Here is an 11919-nt window from a genome sequence, read left to right as displayed (position 1 = left end):
AATAATGTATAGTCACCATTGACCCTTAACCACTCTTTAACACGTAACTATGCTATAACTTTACCCATAATCATCGTTAGCAATAAGAAGTACTACCATAAACATAACCGTTAATGTTCCCATTATAATTTGCACTGTTCCTGTTAATGTATTTTTAGGGGGTAAGAGACACAATTTCAGAGCACCTAGGCCTATAGGTCACACGTAGAGAAGCACCTGCGCACCTGTAGGTCACACTCGATGTTGGGTCAGGCAGGTCATGAGGTCAGACTGCTCACTAGGCCCATGCCCCACGCACCGCTAGCACAAGGAAAGAGGAACTTAGTTTGTTTTTTTCTTTTTCTTTTTCTTGACTTTTTTGTTTCTACACTTTTTGGTGGTGAGTACAAATGTCGATTGTGCTCTTTGGTTCTGCTGATTATCTTTTTTTTCCCTCTAACTTTTCCGAATTTTCTCTTTTTGCTATCTCTCTTTTTTTCTTTTCTTTTTTATTATCTATTCGTAACAGGCTACGTGTGCGTTTAACCTGTTCCTCTTCCAGAAGTTTCCAGAAGTTTCCAGAAGCCAGATCTCCGCCTTGGTCGTGAGAGTCGGCAGTGTAAAGCACGGCGGGCCTGGTCTCTGGCCTCGACCAGACCACAGGCCTCATATAAAGCCTTAATAGACCTCAGTGACCCTTAATAGGCCTACATCTCCCCCTTGGTGCCATGCCCTCCCCCCCCCCCTGCCCCCGAGGCCGCCTCACTGACGCCGCGCCGTTTCCGTTGCAGAGCCCGATTCCGAGAGAACCGCTCCATCTTCAACACCCCCAACCCCCGCCTCATGAACGCCTCGCTGTTCAAAGACAGTAAGTTGCTGAGTCCCGCCCGTGGGGAGCGCCGGGGGTCCCGGGCCAGCGTGCGAGCCCCCTCTCGGGCCCCCTCTGTCACCTCCGTCAACGCCGCCTCCCGGTCTCCCAATGGCTCTCTGGCCAAAGGTTAGAGTCGTTGGGGCGTGGCCAGTCCCTCACTGTCTCCCTCCCCCCCACTCATACACCCGCCGCCCCCCGGAGCCCTGGCCGGCCGCAGGCGGGGGGGCCTCCTGAGGGACCCCGGCCAGGCCAGCGCAGGACGCCCGGGGGGTTGCCAGCTCACTGTTATTCAAGCAGTCTGCTTCTTCCATTAATTAAAGCAGTGCGTGATCTTTACTATGGCGTTTGAATTTTGCATATTGCATTTTTTATATTGGCCTTACTTAGACAAAGTCGCCAGGTCATGTAATAAAAGAAAGAATTCTACCATTTCTTGAATGCCTTATTATTGGCTTGCATGTGAATATCATCACAAATAACTCGAGTTTCTTATTACCCAGTCTTGGAATGTTTCTCTGAGAGGATGACCCAAAAAACAGACAAAGATAAAAAAGAAGAAGAAATCAAATACTCAAAAAAAGACAACTAAATAAAAAAAAAACTTCTAAAATCCGCCAAAAACGTTGTCACTAGCATAACTTGTTGGTGTCACCCTGCCCCCTCCCTTCTCCCCCCTCTCCCCTCTCCCCTCTCTCTACCCTTGCCCTTGCTCCCCCCCCCCTTTGTCCCTGTGAGGCCCAGCGGTGTCATACCAGCGTCTACCGTCCCTGGAGTCCCTGTGAGATGGTGAGAGCCGAGCAGACGGCGGAAGGGCCCAGTGCTCCCGCCGGCGGCACGACCCCTCCCCCAGCGCCACACACAGCTGTCGGACCCCACCCTCAACTTCTCTCTCCTCCATTGCAACTCCCCCAAGTACTCTCTCTCTCTCCTACGACACCTGGACTAAAAAGTTTATCGACGTCCTCAAGATATTAAAAGATTGATAAGATAAATAGTGGGGGATTTTTTTCTTCTTTCTTTTTTTTCAATTTGATATCCAGCCAACTCTCGAACTTTGCTTATTCTGTCTGCCTGTCTCTCTCTCTCCCTCTCTCTCTCTCTCTCTCTCTCTCTCTCTCTCTCTCTCTCTCTCTCTCTCTCTCTATATATATATATATATATATATATATATATATATATCTCTCTCTCTCTCTCTCTCTCTCTCTCTCGTGTGTGTGTGTATCTCTATATCTATCTATCTACCTTTCTCTCTCTCTCCCTGTGTTTCTCTCTATGTATCTATATATCTATCTATCTACCTTTCTCTCTCTCTCTCTCTCTATATATATAACTTTCTCTCTATGTGTATCTATATATCTATCTATCTGCACCTTTCATCTCTATCTCTTCCCCCCCCCCCCCTCTCTCTCTCTCTCTCTCTCTCTCTCTCTCTCTCTCTCTCTCCTCTCTCTCTCTCTCTCTCTCTCTCTCTCTTTCTCTCTTTCTACTCTCTCTCTCTCTCTCTCTCTCTCTCTCTCTCTCTCTCTCTCTCTCTCTCTCTCTCTCTCTCTCTCTCTCTCTCTCTCTCTCTCTCTCTCCTCCCTCCCTCCCTCCTCCCCACCCTCCATCTCTCTCTCTCTCTCTCTCTCTCTCTCTCTCTCTATATATATATATATATATATATATATATATATATATATATATATATATATATATATATATATTTATATATATATATATATATATATATATATATATATATATATATATACCCTCCCTCCCTCTCTTTCTCTCTCTCTCTCTCTCTCTCTCTCTTTCTCTCTCTCTCTCTCTCCTCTCTCTCTCTCTCTCTCTCTCTCTCTCTCTCTCTCTCTCTCTCTCTGCTCTCTCTCTCTCTCTCTCTCTCTCTCTACTCTCTCTCTCTCTCTCTATGTATCTATATATCTATCTATCTACCTCTCTCTCTCTCTCTCTCTCTCTCTCTCTCTCTCTCTCTCTCTCTCTCTCTCTCTCTCTCTCTCTCTCTCTCTCTCTACGTATCTATATATCTATCTGTCTACCTTTCTCTCCCCCCCCTCTCTCTCTCTCTCTCCTCTCTCTCTCTCCCTCTCTCCCTCCCTCCCTCCCTCCCTCCCTCCCTCTCTCTCTCTCTCTCTCTCTCTCTTCCTTCCTTTACTCCCATCGGCCATGCCCCCTTTTGCCACTGAGGAACGTACGAGCTCTTAGCAAACTTTTTGGTCCAGCTGGAGCACGCAAAAGGCCTTGATCTGAATCCTGTTATGGGGTGAGTTATTAAAAAAAAAGTTTTGTCTGGGGCCCCACTCTCAATGTCCGTTTTTTTCCAATTAGAATTTGGAAGTAAAAGAAGTAGTTGTTATTTTTTTTTCTCTTTTTTGTCGTAGAGGTCAATGTCACTCTTGCAAAAGGACCTTTTCTAGAGAGTTCCAACCCTGTGTATGTACCCTTCTGTGGTCGTTAGTTATGCCGTGATGTTTTTTTTGTTTTTTGTTTGTTGTTGTTGTTGTTTTTTCGAGGGTTGAAGAGGAAGAAAAATTATCCTTTTTTTCTTTCTCTCTCTCTCTCTTTTTTGAACTTGTAAATTACGCTTTTTTCAATCCATTTTTGTTCGTTTTTGTGTAGATTTTACAAACAAAAAAGGGTGTGTGTGTTTGTTTTTTTTTCTTGAATCACGGCACCACTAACAAAGCCACGGCTGTTTTCTTGAATGACACTTGGGACCCCACCTGTGTGACGTCACGTGACCCCCGCATGCACGCAACCCGATGGTAAGTGTCCAAGTTCCTTCGTTTCTCATTGTCTCGCTGGCCTGGTACCGTCTGCCAACCACCTCGGGGCACCACCACCACCACCACCACCACTACCACCACTACGGCAGCGGCGGCGCGGCGGTGGCAGACACCCTGTTGGCACTCTCGCTGTCGATCGCCACGAGCCACAGGCAGGCAAACCACACACACCCGCGTAGTCAGGCACGCTGCTCGCTAGACTTGGCACTCCTTTGGCTCTTCACCTGGCTCGTCTTCTGGCTCCCATGCACTCTCGCGGCATCATTATCTCTTTATGATTGTTCTACGGCATTTTCCACTGCTTTTTGCCCCTTAAGCCTTGTTTTGGTGGCTTCGAGGACTAGACTGGTTGCATCTCTTCCTTTTTATTAAGGAAATCATAAACTTAAGGCTGCTTCTCTTTTCTCTCTTCCTCTTTAAATTAATTAAGACCTAAATTTAAGTAGAAGGACGGTATTTTCACTCATAGAGGAATAGACACCACTGCGTCAGGTGAACTCAGGTGATAGCGCTGAAGGCACCTGGCTAAGAAGAGTAATTTAGGTGAAGGCGGAGCAGCGGAAGTGCCACAGATAGATGTCATAGATGTCAGCTGATTAGAGGCATTGACACTGACACTCTCTCGTCACTTACTTAGATGACACATGTATACTCATACGTACATCGCAGGATGTTAGTCGCATGAGGCCTATGCAGATAGGAGTAAACACAATTTAAAAATTTCAATACAATTTTTTCCCTCTCTAACTCTCTATTTCTATCTATTTGCTTATCTATCTATCAATCTATCTATCTATCTATCTATCTATCTATCTATCTATCTATCTATCTATCTATATATATATATATATATCTGTCAGTCTATCTATCTATCTCTATCTTCCTCTCTCTCTCTCTATCTATCTGTCTGTCTATCTATCTCTATCGCCCTCTCTCTCTCTATCTATCTATCCATCTCTCTATCTACCTATCTCTCACTCACTCCTCTCTCTCTCTCTCTCTCTCTCTCTCTCTCTCTCTCTCTCTCTCTCTCTCTCTCTCTCTCTCTCTCTCCCTCCCTCTCCCTCTAGCAAATCTCCCATGTCACTCTCCCTCTCCCTCTCCCTCTCCCTCTCCCTCTCCCTCTCCCTCTCCCTCTCCCTCTCCCTCTCCCTCTCCCTCTCTCTTCTCCCTCTCCCCCTCTCTCTCTCCCCCCCCCCCTCTCTCTCTCTCTCTCTCTCTCTCTCTCTTCTCTCTCTCCCACAAACACACTCCCTTATACACAATTATACACAGTTATGCACAAACACACATCACCCACCAACACACGAGACTGACCTCACACACTCACACTAGTTGACCTGTTTAGTCTAGACGAACTGACCTAACTTCTAAATGACCCGTTTCTAGACTGCATGTCCTGTGTGTAGCTCATGCTTGGTCAGTTAGTGCGATACAGTAAATGGTGACTTAGAAAAAATAACCCTTAAGACATACATGGGTTTCAGTATTAGTGCGTATTTGTGTCACTTTAGTTCTATGGTTTATGGCTGATTTGAGTTTGTTTGTTTTGCCTTCTCATTCACTAATTAAGGGTCGAGGGTTCAGGAGGTTTCAAATCTTTTATCCGGATTGAGATAACACAGCTACAAAAAAAAGGTCAGCTATCACAGCTATGGCGAATTTTTTGCGTGCCTGCTCAGATATCTTTGCCATTCATTCACACAAAGGAATTGACCAGCTTCATTGGCTCAGTTTCCAAAAATTTATATTATTTTTTTGGTCACACTCTTTCTTTAAAACAAAGCTAAGCTATTTAACCCGACGGAGCCCAAATATCAGGCCCGTGAGCTTCAGTCATCTCACCTAAACCTTCCCAATGGAAAACAAACAGACTAACTAAACAACAAAAACAAAACAAAAGAAATAAAAAAAAAACGCTCCCAAAAAAAATATCAAAAACACACCCAAATCCCGAGCCCCTGCACAGCCCTGTCACGCTGATTTGAGAACCGCAAAGGGAAACGCCCACAAAACAGGTGAAATCAGCCATGCCAACCACCTGACACGCCCAGAGAACCCCCTCGCCCCTCCTCACACACGTTGAAAGAGTCAGAGAGAAGAGCGGAGTGACGGAGGGGGACCGGCTCGAACCTCTCCCCCCGCGGGCGAGAGAGAGACTGACATCTGGGGGCCTTAACGTGGGTACTTATTCTCTAGCCCTGAGTGCCAACCGCTGCCCATCAGACCACACACTGCGTTGGTCAGAAGGACTCAGACACGCTTGTACGTGAGTTGGGACTCTACGCTAGTCACCAGTTTAGTGTGGTTTAGTGGCTTCCAGCGCTGTTCCCTGAGGAAGCGTAAGTTTCCCATTGGTAGAGAGGTTTGTTGGGTGAGACTGTTGTTATGCCCAATGGTATAGAATTACATTGGACGCACGCTAATGTAACTCTACTATCAGCATACAATCCAAAAAAAAAAGTCATGATAAATGATGTTTGAACTCGGTGGCATGTGTGATTTTGCAAGGTCTTTTTTTAGCGTAACCAAGATAACCTGGCGCAGACAACTTAATATTTCCTAGTTGATATGTTGTTTTTTTTATATATATATCTGAATTATAGTATGTATAGGACTAGTACAAATTACCTATTTGAAATAGTTTATTTTTCTATTATATACAGTTACTTTACCTAGGACTCTTAAATACAAAAGTACTGTAGATAGTTCTTTAAATACTAATGCATGATTACTTGTGCAGTCACACTCTGATGGGACTTTCAATTCAGTCATTTTAGCTAGTTGGTAGTTTTCTCTTACTCTTCAATAAATAAAAATCATGCAGACCAAATTTCTTAGGATTAATACTAACCACATTTTTTCTTCAGAGTTAGAGTAAAACTATAGACATATATCTTAGGTGCATTCCACATGATATAACAATGACATATAGATTGGAAGTGTTATATAAGAGATCAGTGTAGGAGTGAAGGCACCAGCCGAGCGCAGGCGGCCGCCCAGGGCCAAGTAGAACGCTAGCGAGCTTGCAAGGCAGAGGAGACACTGCAACGTTAGGGCTGACTGAGTAAAGTACAGTTGGTGTTGCAGGAAGGCGGGGGAGCGCGCTGTCCGCCGTCTCCGCCACGGGCTCGGTGGCGGGCGCGGGCGGCGCCAAGACCCCCAGCCCCACCAAGAAGGAGGCGGAGACCACTGTCGCCATCGAGACCGTGGACTAAGAAGGCCCCGCAGAAGACGCCGCCGCCGCCGCCGCCAGACGACGCCCGCCGAGCCTCACAGGCCCTGGGGGGAGGCGCCCGGACACACCCCGCACGAGGAGGACACGGCGGCGGCGGCGGCAGGCGACGGGGGTGAGTGTGCCCCCCTCGCGGGCGCGACGAGGGGCGCGGCGACTAGATCCAGCCCAGCCGGGGCGTCGGGGCCCGTCGCCGCCCCGACCGCCCCCGCCCCCCGTCGAGCGAGGGCGTCCCCCCGGAGCTCGCCGTCGGCCGCAGTCGCCGGGGCCACGGGCGCTCTCCGGGCGCTCGGACGCCTCCTCGCTGACTCTGAGATAGGATTCACCAAACAAAATTGGATAAAGCTCAATTGTAGGAGATCGTGTGTGTTAGGGACCACGAGTTTATCTGGAACTTTCTGAGAGAGAAAAAAAAACAAGGAAAAATAATAATAATATGATAATAATAATAATAATCTTTAATCTATAATCAGCTACAATTGAGGAATGTGTTTCTTCTTAGCATTCTCTTAAAAATATCAATATACTTATGCAAGCTTTTTATCATTTACTAAAAGCATCATATATATATAAATCTAGATATAATCATATATACCTACATAGCATAATAACGAATGTGAGCAGCTGAGATCACGAAGATGATACAAGTTCTTAAGTTACCAAGAACAAGCGAGATAAAGTAAGAATTAAACCATAAGCAAAACCACTGTATAATGTCAGGGGAACTACAGCACTATCACGCCCCTAAAGTTGCCTAATGAACACTTTAAAGAAACTCGTGGTAGAGCACACTAAGCCACGGACAGCTCCTCCCACGAGAGAGCAATTCCATCAGTATAAAAGCACTAAAGAAATACCTAGTAATACAACCTCCCGTCAACAAACACTTGGATTTTAGAGATTTTCCTCCAAATAAGAAAGAAAGTAGAAAAAGAGAGAGAGAGAGAAAAGTAATAATAGTAATAAAACAAGGCGACATATACCCCCATCAGACACCATGTGTTATTCTTGTGTGCGGTGACAGGCCGGGCGACGTCGCTGCCCGCTGTCCGAATAACGCCAGGTTCGAATACTCGAGTGTTTGCTTCATTCACGGAGGCTGCACGAGGACCTCCCGAACCTCCTGACGAATCGGTGTCTCGAAGCTCCGGTCCCGCTGTACATCTATCACAGTATTACACTGAAATATAAACAATATCATCTTCTATGCAGATCGTGTGACCTTTTCATGAACTCAAACCTGAAGTAGTGAAAGTAGATGAAAAAAAATAAATACTGTTTCTATTCAAAACAGGTCTGCCCGGAAGATTTAATAAAACTGATAGATATTGTAGTTTGAAATCTTATCGAGTAGTGGTCCAGTTTGATATACATATTGGGAGTTTCTACATATATAAAGTAAATCATTTATTGTATTTATCAGATATGCAATAGAAGAATGTAGTAAAGTAGAGATATTCCTTTTGACGAGATGCTATCACGAGCCAATAAAAAAAGAAAAGATCTAAATATTATGAGAAACTTGGTCAGTTTAGGCCTGCCTGTATTTCATTATGGTCATTTACTCCCCCCCCCCCCCTTTCCGTGTCGTCTGTTTGGACATGAGCTTCAAAGATGTGTGTTGTTTTTTAGTGTCAGTCTTTAAAAAAATAACGTTTTTTTCGTCGAGTATTTTTTGATCAAGTGAGGAATACCAGGATAATATATATATAAATAACTAATAACTTCTAAGAAGAATGGTAGTAGAGTAAGAGTTTCTTCAAATATCTGTTGTCGTCTGACACGGCAACGGCGTTGTTGCGAACACTCTGAGAGCACGTGTCAACAGCGCCCCATAACGCTCGTTGTTGAACCATCATTCTTTCAGTGTACCACACAGCTGTCCCGCGGCCGCTCAGAAGTCCTACTTTCTGGCGAGCAGCTTTCAAAATCTTGTCTTTCACCGAACCCTATATACTATGTGTACTTTCTCCTCCGTTGCAAAGTTTTGTTGTTCATTTTTCTCTACGTGAAACACATTTGAGCCTACAATATCACTGTCATGGTATCTCCGATGGCCAGGAGGAAGGAGTCTGTGATCCGAGAGAGAGGAAGAGAGCTAAAAAAAAATAATAATAATAAAACCCAGAGCTACTGAAGGGTTTCTGTACACCTGAAGCGTGTGTATAATAGCTACTGATTGCCTTCATATAATACCATACTTGCAACTCCTACATTCTCCAGGGGTACAATCTTTATACTTTGTAGCTCTTGTAAAGCGCCTTCTTATACAGAAAGTCCTTGTTGACGTTCGTTCTCGCGTATTTCATCCGTAGTCGGACGGCAATTTGGTGGTAAATAGCTCAAGCAACAAGTAGCGGACAGTTTTTGATTTTGCAAACTAGACTAGTATATCCTCCAGCACTTTCCAGTGAAGATTCCATTCCGAATGCACAATAAACCTAGGGTAGATCTCGCACTGCTAATACATTAGTCGTATTAACATAGGATATAGAATACTCAAACTTTGTTTACATTTTGACATTCCCTGTATGGATTTATTGAAATATATATTATATATTGCTTAGTGTGCTCTTCAAAATTAGACTGATTAGAGGATAATCACTTTAATCATAATGTCTAGAATACATTTTATGTGGCTGTATCATCAATAAAATAAGAATACAACAATGTACCTTACTCTCGTGTGTATGTATGGTTTTTCGACCGTACAGTAAATCCTGCCGGCAGTTCCACGCGAGTCCCCCTCCCGCTGAGCCATTTGTCAAAGAAAACGTACAGAGGGGGCAGCGTTGGGACGGGCAAACTAAAGAAAAAAAATGTATTTCTTTGGATTTTTATTTTTTGATCTTGCAGTGAAACATTTTCACTCCTTCGACTTTTTTTCGGGATATAGATATGATAATGGATAAACAATCATACCACAGAGGCGAGTGTTTCTCTTTGGCACTTAGCGCAGAGTGTGAGTAATTGTTCATATTGTTTCACGAGACAACGAGAACGAATCTGTATAAATATATGTTAGATTCTTGTACTACCTTTACCCTGCTATGATGTAGATACAGTTGCAATTTTTTTTCGTTTACTTAGATATTTCTTTTTCGTAAGAATGACTTGGTTTACAAAACTCTCAGTTCGCCATTCATAAAACAGGGGAAGTTATATGAATGCGGACGAAGGAGGAAATATTTCAATACACATTTCGTAAAGTTTCGTAAAGCTGTTTTTTTTTATCGTTCACACCCTGAACTTCATACGATTTTTATGTCATTTGGTGTAATGTGACAATTTTTTAAGAATTGTGTAGTTTTTTTTTTAAGATTTTATTATTTTTTTATATATATATATTTTATACGACGCGAAGGTCAATGAAACCAGAGCTTGATTCGGTGTGAGATTTTTCCTTCTTTTTTTCAAAGCAAGAAAAAAACAAAAAAAGCAGGTCAACCGAGCAGTTCCTGACCTAGACCTTCTGGGTTGGACTATAAAAATGACCTCACGCCCATTGATCCCTTCCTATCTCAGTGGGCGCGGGCGTGAGGGAAAGAGAGGCCAGGTTCTCCTTGGTTGTTTCGGTTCAGACAAAGGAGAAAAAAAGCAAATTCGAAAGGTCCATGCGCGCCCAGGGGAAGAGGTCGCGTCTGCATCGTTCGAGGTCAAGAAAGGTCAGGAGAGGTCAAATCGCGATGGGAGAAAAAATAAAACACGAAAAAGAGATAAAATGATAATAGAAAAAATCTTAGAGGTTATCAAACACCTTTTGAAAGAAAGAGAAAAATGATAAGAATGAGTCATTGACCTTCAGAAAAAAACACTCCATATTATTTTTATTATTTACCTTTTTTATAACCTTATTAATTATCGATTCTTTCTGTATATAAGTATTTCATTTCCCTCCATTTTTTTTATTATCTACTTTTCTGTGTATCTCTGTGTACCTTAACTTCAGTCGACAAGTACAGGTGATACATACATTTGGGTAGTACACGTAATGACACTTATAGTAAGAGTACATAAGGAAGAGATAGTAGAGGATAGGATAACGTATAGGAGAAACAGGAAGGAAGTGTGATAAGTAGATAGATAGAGAGAAAAGGTGAAATAATAGGCCATATAGAGGGAAGAGATATGTACATAGACAACGAAAGGAGGGAAGAGATAGAGTCTAAGAACGAGACGAGAAAGAGAAGGCGAGAAAATAGAGAGAAAATGGAGAGAGAGACGTAAAGAAACCTCCTTATAACGGCCCTATTCAGCTCAAACTATGTGTATGTTAGAAGCCGCGGTCGTAGCGATGCCGTGTTTGTTAATACCCACTCTGCCTAAAGACCAAAAGTCAGACACAAAGCCTATCTTTTTATGGATGTTTCGTGTATGTTTTTGGTTCCTTGAAATACATAAATACTCTTTAAAAAATATATAATATATATATTACCAAAAAAAAAAAATGAATTTCTTCTCTTACATGTACAAAAAAAGAATAATAATACTAATAATGGTAAATCTGTAGACGCCTTTTTATTATTGAGAGCAGCCAATAGCGGCCGCTCTTCAAGGATTGCCTCATCGTGCAAAGAGTGATATATCCCGTTTTCTATAACTTTAAACACGCAAAGGGGCACTCGGCTAGAGTTTCCTCTGGTCGGTACCTCATTTTTGGGAGCTTTTTTCCTTGTATTGGGTATTTAACAGTCGAATAAAAAGTTGCCACCAAAATCCACTCTTGTTGTGGTTGTTTTATTTGTTCTTTTTATCCCTGATTGTTTTTTTTTTTTTTTTTTGATGTGGTTTTGTGTGTATATGCCTGTGTGTGTGTGTTTATGTGTCTGTGTCTGTGTCTGTGTTTGTGTGTGTGTGTCTGTGTCTGTGTCTGTTTGTGTTTGTGTGTGTGTGTGTTTGTGTGTGTGTGTGTGTGTGTGTGTGTGTGTGTGTGTGTGTGCGTGTGTGTGTGTGCATATATAAAAAAATAAATTAAATGATAATGATAAACTTGAATCAAAAAGACAGTGATGATGATGAATGAATCAAGAAAATAATAAAGAAATGCA

The 11919-nt window shown here is 43.1% G+C and overlaps 1 protein-coding gene across 1 annotated transcript; it reads left to right on the top strand.

Moving 5' to 3' along the window:
• The first annotated feature begins 240 nt into the window (after positions 1-240).
• Positions 241-11587, top strand: LOC138861646 (uncharacterized). The gene is made up of 4 exons (XM_070121466.1): positions 241-324; positions 542-598; positions 685-976; positions 6727-11587. Exons 1-4 carry the CDS (start codon positions 241-243, stop codon positions 6852-6854), a joined length of 561 nt encoding a protein of 186 aa, XP_069977567.1. The 3' UTR covers positions 6855-11587.
• The last annotated feature ends 332 nt before the right edge of the window (positions 11588-11919 follow it).

This window comes from Penaeus vannamei, chromosome 4 (genome assembly GCF_042767895.1).
Source record: "Penaeus vannamei isolate JL-2024 chromosome 4, ASM4276789v1, whole genome shotgun sequence".
NCBI lineage: Eukaryota > Metazoa > Arthropoda > Malacostraca > Decapoda > Penaeidae > Penaeus > Penaeus vannamei.
Note: the sequence above shows the minus strand (reverse complement) of the source record. Positions and strands in the feature narration are given on the sequence as shown.

Bases quoted from the DNA above. Each gene is read 5' to 3' on its own strand.
- LOC138861646 (XM_070121466.1), top strand. From the start codon at position 241: ATGTTGGGTCAGGCAGGTCATGAGGTCAGACTGCTCACTAGGCCCATG. The intron at 325-541 runs GTTTGTTTTTTT...TTCCTCTTCCAG, and splicing joins CACAAGGAAAGAGGAACTTA to AAGTTTCCAGAAGTTTCCAG. The intron at 599-684 runs GTAAAGCACGGC...GACCCTTAATAG, and splicing joins TGGTCGTGAGAGTCGGCAGT to GCCTACATCTCCCCCTTGGT.